Raw genomic sequence first — 12,500 nt, 5'->3', positions numbered from 1 at the left:
TAACTTATTTATTGCAAATCATCCATTAACTTTATTTCAAAATGATAAAAGGGATTTTTTGATGGAGGATTACATTTCATTGATCAATGGTAGCAGTATTTACTGAGCAGAATGGCCTTATAAATTTATCAATTTGCTTTATGAGTTTTTATCTGTTAAGAAAATTTGTATTGTTTTATATTTTTGAATAAATGCTTATATTTGGGGATGACAATTTTACTTGTTTTGATGTAAAAACGTGAATTACTCATTTGCGTAAATTACTTTATATAACTCATATAAAAATACATTTTACTAATAATTAAAAGTAATTCGTTTCATTTTTACATAAATTGTATAACGTGTAAAACTTAAATATTTATGTTAAGTTTTTTAAATGATTAAATGTTACTTGAAAAAGTAATTTAATTTCATAAGTAAAAGTTATTTGCATATGTACTTTTACATTTAAATGCAATTTGCTTTTAATGGTAAGTTTTGTAAAGTGAATTACTTTGAGTAAAGTAATTATGGTTATAATTATGTAAAAAATTTACATCAAAATGTAAATTCCTTTTTAAATATTAAATAAGTTATTTGTTAAGTAAACTTACGTAAATTTAATATTTAAAAAACATTACACTTACTTTTCAATGTAAAATAAAACTACTTTATAACAACAAATTACTTTTACGTGTAAAAGTAACTAATTAGCAATCACAGCTTACATAAAAGTAATTTGAAAAATTTTGTTAATTTTTTTCTTTCAACTTTTATACTTTACTCTGTAAGTAAGGAAAATGTAAGTTAAGTTATTTACTTTCTCAAAGAACTGACTGTTGATTTAACATAAATTTTGTGATAGTTAACGTATTCAAATCCATTACCTAATTGAGGGCATTTCTGGGTAATACTTCAGATAACAATCTGCTGTTTGTGGGCAGTTTTTGTTGTGCGCCATTGGGAAAAGATTTTTTTCTCGTATTTCGTGAAGGGTAGTTCTATTATAATTACGAAAAAATATTGTCAACATGCGGGTATACCAGTAGTGTAGAGACGGGCTAATTAATCACTGATTTTTTTTTTTTGGGCAAAAGTATAATAGTGGTCATAATAAAACTTTGGCAGAAGGGAAGGGAGGAGGAGAGGGGAAAGGAAAAGGGGCATAATTTCTAAGCTATGGGTAATTCATGCATGTGTAAACCTTGACTAAATCACTTTTTGTTAGAGCGCGCATTTTCTCCAGTTTTTCTTTCTTTGTATTTGTCGTTTTAATCAAGTATTTTGTGGTGGTTATATGACCCAATAAAACAATTTTGGTATCTGCAAGTACATCGACTGCTGAAACAGTTTTCAAAATATTTTAAGTCAATAAATCTGATATAATTTGAAAAATTAAAGGAGTGTTAATTAGATATAATCTTTTATTGCGTTTTGTCATATATAATCATTTTGAAAATAGATGGTGAGGAAAGCTGTTCGATTTTGTACTATAAGTTGTGGCCAGAAACCTCTTTTTTTATTGTGTTGTTGTCCAACTCACACAGGGATAATTTGAGAATTAAAATCTTATTCAATTAAGATAGTGCATTAGAATAAACTTGTATATTTTTTTAAAAATATTCAAGACTACCTTCCTGACTAACTAGTGCTCTTAAACTTCGAGCATTTGTGTAAATTTGAAAAAGTACATCTTTAAATTGTTTTACTAGCCATCTCGAGAACTCCACTTTTTTAAAACAATTTTTTTTTTGGATTTTACTTGATCTATCAGACTTTATTTTAATTTTACTTTATCATGACAGCATTTGCATAGTCCCCATGAATATGCGTGTTAAATTTGCTTCATGGGCAAGGGTAACTCGTACCATTATTTTTTTTCTCAAGAATTTTGTTTTTTCTTTATATTTGGAAATATAAATTTTTAAAAAAGAAGTTTTTTTTTAAAACCAAAATTTTTTTTCAAAATTAAAAGTTTAAGCATCATATTTTTGCAATGATGCTTTAAATGCAAAGAAAAACTTCTCGTTTAATGAGCAAAGTTAACAATTATTTTATGTCTGACAACTATTTTCCAAAGAATGTAATGCTTTCTGGTTGTTTAATTACCATAGTTTTCTTCATCTTTTATTTAAATATTTTAAACATATATTCATATTCTCCATAATATCTTTATGATATTCAGACTTCAAAAGACTATTTGATAAGAAAAGTTTACTTAATAAAGAGGTAATTAGAAGATAATAAATGAAAGTAAATTTCAATTCAATTAATAGATTGTTTTTCAATGTGGATTGGTTAATGTGTTTTAATGACAAATCAGTCCAAGAAATGTATAATATAATTAGCGTACAAACTATACATTCCAAATAAAAAATAAAATTTAAAAAAAAAAAACCAAACATTTTAGATAAACAATGATCTTAAAAAATTTAAAAGAGACCCTAACATTTCGCATGTGTTTCTCAGCGCGGCAAGTTTCTTCTCTTGTGAATAAATACAAAAAAAATTGCAATACAGTCAAAAACGAATCAAAAAAATCTTTACAAAAAAAGAAGAAAACCTAGTGATATTTACTAAGATAAATCCAGAATTAATTTAGAAATATGGGAATAGCCAACAATAGATTAATAACTAGATAAAAGCTTTACATAATAAAAATGGAATAGTGACAAATGACCCAAAGAGGATTCTAATTTTACTAAATAATAAGTTTGTAGACTCACTGAATTATCAGTCACAGCTCTAAATATATTACTATACTATTACAACTTGGCTTTACCATTTATTGACATGTAAAAATCACGTAATTAGTTTTGTTTCTAGTCCGTGCTGTATTTTATTTGCAACACGTGTTCAATACGAGATTCTTAGCCTCAATTGATCATATATGCAACGAAGCATTTTTTTAAATTTGTTTATATTTCACTTTTCTGCAAAAGTCATTAACTTTCGCGAGTTTACTAAAATAAGTTAATAATTTTCGAATTCAAAAAGAGAGAAAAGAAAGTAATAAGAACGATAATGATTTATTACTGTTATTCAATTGCTTCACACTTTACTTTTTTTAAATTATGTACAAACTTTAATAGCAATGTGGCTTGCATTATAATCAAAACTCATTGCTATCACATATTATTGATAATACATTGCTATTTTAATCGACTAAATTGCTTTTTTGTATTACTCGAGTTTCATAGTAATGCGACTGACTTGTGAAAGTTATGCAAACCTTGCTTTTTAAATATATCTAACAAAAATAATGCATACAAATTGAGTAAAATAATTTGTCAACATTACGGACTAATAAATAAAAGCAGTATAGACTAATAATATAAAAAATGTTTTTTAAAGTTTGTCTTCAAATGATAGGCGATGCCGCTGTTCAGCTGCGACTCTTTTAAGCGATTGTTTTAAACGCTCACTCATTTTTGTTTTGAGGTATTTCTCTGAACATGAATTCCACTTTAGTGTCAAAGACATTAACATGCACATTAGTAAAGTTTCTAACTGCGTTAATACAACATGGTCAGTAGAGTTTTTTCCAGGTACATTATTACCGTACATGAGATTATATTATCCTGGACTTCATTCGTCATTAACATATCGAAGATAGATATGTTCCTTAACATTGTCCGCTGAAAGTGCCAAAGCACCAAACGATAATTTTTGTTTCCGTTGAAGTTCAAAGTCTGCTTTCAATTTGGCTTCAAAAGGAGCAAGATCTTTTAAGTGGCTAATTCAGTCAAGTAAACGATTGTCATTGTTGTCAGCGTTCTTAGTTTAAACTTGAGCTAATCGTCCGAATTTTTTCTCTAATAAAACTAATCGGTGACTGATATGTGACAAAGACAATATTAGTTTTGAAACTAATTGGTGACTGATATGTGAAAATAGACAACATTAGTCTATGAAACTTGGCCGCCTCCATTGGGTATACGCTATTTTCACTGTTTAATCGCACACCCCTTCTATTAGACATTATTGGTTTTGATTTTGTATTTTTTGTAACTATAAAAAAGTAAGAAGTAAAGTGAAAACTTTAAAAAAGCAATAAATATAGTGAAAATCTCTTTAGAGAAGTATTTACTATATACTTTTTTTTTTTGTATATATATATATTATATAAATATATGTGCATTAGTTAATTCATTATCAAGTTGAACTTTAAAAATATTGATCAGATACTTAAACATGTTTATTAGAAACCTGATTCCATGTATTGTTCAGTGTAACCAATAATATTCTCACAGGTTGTGTCTATTCCACTGCTGACAGGAAGAGATGTTAGCAGTTTATCTTGCTCTAGATCCGGAACAAACGTAACAGGAAGAGATGTTAGTATTTTAGATTGGTCTTGAACAAAAACGAAGGAATACAAGTACAGATATATAATACATGTTGTAATTGACTCATCAAAAGAGTATACTTTGGATTATTAGGATTTCAGAATTTCTACTATAAGTAATGAACACATTTTTTTCTCTCAAACGGTAATTGTAATGAAAACCTTTTTTTCACTCAAATCTTACTTTTTTGAAGAAGTCAGAAGTAATATCAAAGGTTCTCTTTTTAAGCCATAAAAATAAAAGCAATTGTTTCATGCCATTTTTTGCATTGTTATGGCTTCCAGAGGCCATTGCTAAATAGGAGTGGCCACTGTGTACTATACATTACACTAAAGAATATTCACACAGATTGTTAACAGTTTTTTATGAAAATTTTAAGTATTTTATATTCAATACATAGTAAATAGAAAATCAAACGAGGTACATACATTGAGATAAAAACAAACTAAAAAAAATTAACTTGGAACTAGAAACTCTTGTGTTAGAGTGTATTAAAAATAGTATACATTTATTAAAATATTTATAAAAGGAAAAGTTCTGATCATAAGTGTGAATATAGTCAAAATTCAAGACTTACCAACAGTAAAGTCTAGTTTTTCTCAATTATTGATCACAGTATTACCTCTTAGTTATATTCTATCACCATTGCAGTGTTTGACTGTGGGGTATTTAACTAATTGATCAACTAAAAAGAGATAACGAAAGAACATACAAAGTAAAAAAAAGGACATAATATAATATGTAACACATACAAAAAAAATTTGAAATTGAAAGATACCACAAGTATTCTCAATTGCAGATGCTGTCACATTTTGTGTATTAATGTACTTTTTCTTAGTTATTTCATCCTCTTTCATTTCATCTCTACTGTCTAATAATAAAAAAAGAAATTACCTTAAACTTATCGTTATATGAAACTGACAATATCACTGCTGAAAAACTGACAATTAAATATTTTATATTTAGCATTTAGTTTTGGGTAATTTTCCTTTAAACTTGTTTCATTCCTCTTTTAACTCTCTAACTACAAATCAGGTACCTTAAGGAAACAAGCTTATATCAAAATATAACATAAAAATTGAAATTTAAAAACTTACAATCAAAACCAATCTTTTGGGCTTTCTATTTATGTTTTAAAAATCGAAATGGCTTTTTGCCTTCATCTGTACTTGGTATTCCAAGTTTTACCTTTATAACTAGATCCTCATATGAATCTAAATTAAAAAATTATCAGTTTCTAAATGAACTAAATGAACAATAAAAACAGTAAATAATAAACCTTAAAATGAAATAAAAAGTTTACACACCATTAGAACACTTAATCATAATTAATGGGAAAGAAGACCAGGATTTAGAAGGCTGAGTGCGCAATTTTATCATCGATAGAACTGAATTATCAGGATTTCTAGGAAAATTAACAAGCTTACTTTCAATATCAACCCAACTAAACGGAACAAGGTCTTCAACAATGTTTTGCTAGTCTTTCCAAACTGCAACACAGAAGTTATGCTCTGTCATTTTCTAATTAGCTGCAAGTAAAAAATATCTTAAAAAAATTTATTTTAAACTATATTTTTTAATAAACTTTACTTGAAGTTAGTAAACATCTCAGAAAACAAGATTTATTTTTATAGTTATAATTTTTTCAAAAATGATATTTATATTTTAATAACTATTTGTATTTGATTTATCTTTCGACTTGTTTAAATTTTTAAAAGTGTTAAAGTTACTTAAACAACATTAAAATAATATATACTTTTATAATATTGTTACATAAGCACACATATAATTTTACTGAATATTATAAATAAATAAGATAGTATCAAATAAAAGTTCGTTATTTTTAATCAAATAACTAAATTATAGATTACTTATAAAAGTGTAAGTGTCCATACACAGCAAAAACTTGAAAATATATATATTAATTACACTCATTATCTGGAAAAAATATTAGACCACTTACATGTTTCAAAGAATAAATTTCTGGTTCACTTTGCACATGTGCAACGTTTTAATTTAATATAATACACTATCTGGATCAACGCAAAAAAGTATTCCAAGCTGCCTGCTATTAAAAGACGCTGAGAAAAAAAAATAGCATGTGTTTTGAATGAATGCATTTGCAAAGTAGCACTGTTTCATCAGCACTGTCTTTGATTTCTATAACTTTACTGTAAATACCTGTATTGTTAAAAAAAAAATCTCTTCTTGTCACAGAAAATTTCATAGATACAATTTTTTCATTGTTTTGGACCCAACAAGGAACATTTCCTTGATGTGCTTTACATCAGAAGCTATAAGGTTATTCTTGGAACTTTTTACACTCCATTTAATTTGCTGCAAACAATTTTCTAATGGAAAGTATGAAAGATTTTATAGGGAACAACCATATTATTTAACATCATTGACTAAACAAAGAAGAGTGTGCATATTATGTGTTGCAAACAATTTTCCACAAAACACTTTACAGTTATGAACAAGCCTGCAAAAGATCATTAACAAAGTCAAAAAGACTAATTCTTTGTAAACCATTTTTAATATGAAGTATAACTATGGCTATCGAAAAAGCAGAAAATAATTCATATAAATTAGAAAACAGTATGTCTCTAAATACAACAACGTCGGTGTACAACAGCAATTGACGAAATTCTGAAACCTTCAACCTTTCCTAACAAATTAAACTTCGGGGGCGTCTTGCAAACTCCAATGGTGTGCTTTTTGCTATTTCTATTAACTTCTTAGATATGAGTTCAACATTTCCATTACTTAAACGAACATAACGAGGTCCTGCCTTTATATAAAGTATAAACTTTCTGCATACACCTAAAAAACCAAGATGCATTATGTCAAAAATAAAACGATGAATAATGTCAAGATTATGTAATTGCAGTAAAGATCAATATATTTTTCTTATGCATAGGATAAGTTCGTGCTCAAAATTGTGCATTTGTTCATAGCTGAACGATTGGTTTTGTAAAAATAATTCGATAGTGGTAGGCAAATCAAATACTTTTCAACGCTCGCAACCATTTTTAGATGTCTCTCCTGCAATACATTTAATAAATGCTCTTGCGGGAGCATCACAAACAAAAGCACGAATTGTAACATTTACATGTTTCCCATCATCATACAGTCCATATTTAACAAAATTGGTGGCATCAAACACAAAGTCACCTAAAAACTCATCAACACTTCTTAGTTTACTCAAACCGCAGTAGTTGGACACTGTAAAGGGTTTTTCAAAACATCTAACAACTCTGCAAAGATTTGGCCAAAACTAAAAGTTTGACGACTTATATATCAGCAATCCAACAACATTTATATATATATCAACACATTCATCAATATTCAACATAAATTCATTTAATGACTAACAAATACCATTTTCCAAACCAAAATAAATATATTGACCACTACATTATCAACAATCTCAACCACTCGAGGAGTAGACAGAAAAGTGTTGAGATTTATTGGAATACCACAAAATATTCTGCCACTATTTCTAAGCAAATTTAAAAGAGTACTGAACTGTTTTCTCGGCATATGACAGTTTAAAACCCACTTCGTCAAGCAATAAAGGAATTTTTGCGATTTTTTGCGAAAGTTTACATATACGGATATATATTTTATTATAATATATGAATTCTTTTTTAACATATAAATATATATATATATATATATATATATATATATATATATATAAAAATATATATATTTAAATATATATATACATATATATATATATATACATATATATATATATAAATTATATAGGATAAGCATAAAATAGATATATAGGATAGTCATAAAATAGATATATATACAAAAAAACATATAAATGTATTATATATAAATATATATATACATATATATGCATATATATGCATATATATATATATAAATTTATATACATATATATATATATATATATATATACATATATATATATATATATATATATATGTATATATGTAAATATGTATATAATATATATATATATATATTTATATATAAATGTATATGTATATAAATGTAATATAACATATATATATATATATGATATAAATATATATATATACATATCTAAATTATATAATACATATATATATATATAAATATATATATATATATATATAAATATATATATATGTATATATATAAATTATATAGGATAGGCCTAAAATAGATATATAGGATAGTCACGAAATAGATATATATACAAAAAAATATATAAATAAATGATCTTTAAAGTGACCTACTTTAAGTTACTTTTAAATTTTAATAAAAGTAGAAAGTAAAAAAAGAAAAGAGATTGGAATGAGGTGTTTCTTAATTTTTATCCTTGTTAAACATTAAATATTTTACAATTTATTGAAAAAATAAGCGATTTTTTTTTTTTTTGTTCCTTAAATGTGTTTTTTTATCATCAAGGAGAGCAAAAAATTGTTTTGAATAACCGAATTTTCTAATAACTGCAGGTTCGAATAACTGCATTTCTGCATAACAGCATTTGCATGAGTTTGTTAAAAAAAATTCAGAGGAAATGAAAATTGCTTTGAATAAGCAGAAAATTCTAATAAGTGCTATTTCGAATAACCGGGAGTTTACTGTATATATATATATATATATATATATATATATATATATATATATATATATATATATATATATATATATATATATATATATATTTATATATATATATATATATATATATATATATATATATATAATTTATATATTTATATATAATTTATATATTTATATATAATTTATATTTTTATATATATATATATATAATTTAAATTTACATATAATATTATTATTTTTTATTATAGTAAAAATTCTACAATAGAAGTTAGACTTCTATGAGTCGAGTAACTAACGTGACCCGACTATAGTAGACCGACGTGAGAGAGAACGGTTCCATTTGTCGTAATTGTTTTTGAACTCGTTAACTGAATTTGAAGCAACTACCGAAGCAGGCAAAGTGTTCCATGATGACACCACTCGGTTTATAAAGAAATTATGTCTTTGAGTGTTTTTCGTTAATTCTCGTTCAATTTTATGCTTGGCACCACGAAGATGACCTGCAGGTCCATCACATAATAGAGCACTTGCTTGGTTTGTCTTCTGTTGCCAGTTAACAACATTTAGTTTTTTATAAATTTTAAAAAATTGGATTACATCTCCTCTTGTTCTACGTTCAGCTAATGTGCTGAGACCCAGATTTGCTAATCGTTTCTCGTATTTCAAGTTGCGCAATTGTGGAACAAGTTTAGTAGCTCTACGTTGGACTAAATCTAATTTTTTAATGTCTTTTAGAAGAAAAGGGCACCAAATTGGTGCACAGTATTCCAATATCGGTCTTACATATGCTGTATAGAGCTTCACAAACATACTAGGATTCCATTTTTTAAAAGTTCTTCTGAGTAGGCCAAGTACAGAGTTAGCTTTAAGAATGGCATGACTAATTTGTTCTGACCATTTGAGTTTATTGTTTATTAAAACGCCCAATGTTCTCTCAACGGATACATCTTCAAGAGGAATGTGACTGCCATTATTATTCACCATTGTAAAGGGGATATCAATGTCTGTGGAACCACCATGAAACTTTAGAACCTTGCATTTATTTATGCTAAATTCCATGCACCAAAGTCTTGACCAATCACATAAAATATCAATGTCTTTTTGAACAAACCCCAAGTCTGTAACTGTTTTTATTTTGACAACCAACTGGCTATCATCAGCAAATAGTTTGCAACTGTTTTTGACTAATTCTGGCATGTCATTAATAAAAAGCAAAAATAGAAGAGGTCCTATGACCGATCCTTGAGGAACACCACTCTGGACATCCATCCATTCAGAAGCGAAATTTCCCAGAACGACACGCTGCTTCCTATTTTCAAGAAAGTCCTTGAGCCAGGCAAGAATATTTTTGCCAAAACCATAGCCAGCCAGTTTGTGATAAAGCAGAGAATGTGACACACGATCGAAAGCTTTGGTAAAATCTAACAAGATGAGCAATGCAGCACAGTTGTCACTTAAGGCTTCGGTAATGATATCCAGTACTTCAAGAAGATTGGTGATGCACGATTTAGATTTGACAAAACCGTGTTGATGCCGAGATAACAGGTTATGCTTAACTAGGTGTTCAGTCATGACATCACGCATTATTTTCTCCATTAAAATTCCAACTGCAGAGGTGAGGGAAATAGGCCTGTAATTTCCAGGATCAGGTACGCTGACCCTTTTTGAATATTGGCGTTATATTAGCAAGTTTCCACCCAGACGGTACTTGTCCAGAATCAAACGACTTGATAAATAAGAGAGAGAGAGGCACACTGATTTCTTTGGAGCAACTTTTTAGCACTCTAGGATGGATTCCATCGTTGCCAGTGCCTTTCGAAGAGTCAAGCGCGAATAAAAGTTTTTCAATATTGCAACAACTGAATATGGAGCTTGAAACTGGAGAACAAACAATTTCAGTTCTTCGAGGAAAATTTGGCGCTTGGGAGTAAGTGTCAGGTGATGAAAATGCTTTAAAAAATTGATTATTTAAGCAGCTTGCAATAGACATTTTATCTACTAACTGCACTCCATTGTGATCAAAAAGAGATAGAATTTCACTTTTACAAAACTTTTGGCTATTTATATAAGAGTAAAACTTTTTTGGGCAAGACTTACAAGCAGAAATGACTTCATTCTCGAACTTTAGTACAGCATCAGCAACAAGCTTTTTGACCAGGCGATTTTGTTTGTTATATAAGACTCTAATATAATCCTTCAATTTACTTGAAGAACAGCGTAGCTTCATAAATAGTCTAAATTTTTCTTTATTCGCTGCTTTAATAGTAGAATTAAACCATTTTGGATCACGTTTTTTCAAACTAAAGGACATATTGTATTTAGGAATGTGATGTTCAACCAATGAAATGTAAATGTCTTTAAATAGTTCAAAGCTTTCATCTGCTGATTTATTTGTAAATAATTTCAGCCAATCAATCATTTTTAGACCCTCACTGATGGCATTATAGTCACCTTTATCATAGATGTAATTCACTTTGTGATGACTAATTGTTTTGGTCGATGTTTTAAGTCTAAAATCCCATAAAAGTGAATTATGGAAATAATTTTTTTGTGTACAACCAAGTGGAGGACCAATCGTAACGTTATAAATACGATCAGGGTCATCAGAGAGCACCAGGTCAAGTGTGTTATTGATAAACGTTGGTTCTGTGACAAACTGAGATAGGAAGCAATCATTTATAGTATCTAAAAAAATTTGACTAGATTGTTTGCCATATTTACATTTTCCGCCCAAATTACACCAGCTAATATCACTATGATTAAAATCACCAACTAGGAGAACACTTGTAAATTTACCATTATCAATCAGAGCTTTAGCACGTTTGATTGACTTGTTGATTTGTAAATCAGACTCATATAGAGTGAATGGTTGGCGATAAATACAACCAATTAGCAAAACATCATTTCCAATTGAAACCTGACACCATATTTGCTCACCCATCTGTTTATCACTGAACTCACATTCATATGAAAGAATGTCTTTTCTAACGTAAATGGCTACACCTCCTCCACGAGTTGTCCTGTTTCGAAGATACACAGTGTAATTTTCTAGATTTGTTAAAGATGTCGCGGTGAACCATGTTTCTGTAACTGCAATGATGTGCGGGTAATCTAGTGATGCAATTCTAGCTTGGAATTCATCCCATTTATTATCCAAAGATGTTGGTTTAAAATAAAGACATTTAAGTTCAAATAAAGAGTAACTAGATGAAAAAGGTGGAGGACTATAAATGTTAGGGTTAGATGTTCTATTCTTTGTGTTCGATCCATCGAATTGAACCAGATCGCACAGACCAAAATCCTTTTTTTCCATCTCTTGTACCCCAATTGAGTCGCCTCCCTTGCGGATCATCAAAAGAATTTGGAAGAGCATTGTTTCTAATTCTACATTCAGCATGAAGTTTAGAGAGAGCTATTCTTTCATTTTCAGTTTGATCTGGTCGAACGTAAACTTTTGTAAAACCATGAATATGTTTAAGTTCTCTTGCATTAGCCAAAGCCGATTGACGTTTTTCATAATTCTTAAATTCAATTAAAACCAAAGGAGGACGTGGGGGCACATAAATAAATTTGTTGTCCATG

The 12,500-nt window shown here is 28.3% G+C and overlaps 1 protein-coding gene across 1 annotated transcript; it reads right to left on the bottom strand.

The window, feature by feature from the left end:
- Positions 1–10,563: 10,563 nt before the first annotated feature.
- LOC136079302 (uncharacterized) lies at positions 10,564–11,859 on the bottom strand. Its single transcript, XM_065795037.1, has one exon. It carries the CDS (start codon positions 11,857–11,859, stop codon positions 10,564–10,566), a length of 1,296 nt encoding a protein of 431 aa, XP_065651109.1.
- Positions 11,860–12,500: the final 641 nt, after the last annotated feature.

The sequence above is a fragment of the Hydra vulgaris genome, chromosome 04 (assembly GCF_038396675.1).
Source record: "Hydra vulgaris chromosome 04, alternate assembly HydraT2T_AEP".
NCBI classification, from domain to species: Eukaryota; Metazoa; Cnidaria; class Hydrozoa; order Anthoathecata; family Hydridae; genus Hydra; species Hydra vulgaris.
Note: the sequence above shows the minus strand (reverse complement) of the source record. Positions and strands in the feature narration are given on the sequence as shown.

What these genes read in the sequence shown, in the direction of transcription:
- LOC136079302 (XM_065795037.1), bottom strand. Translation starts at nt 11,859, where the DNA reads ATGGGTGAGCAAATATGGTGTCAGGTTTCAATTGGAAATGATGTTTTG.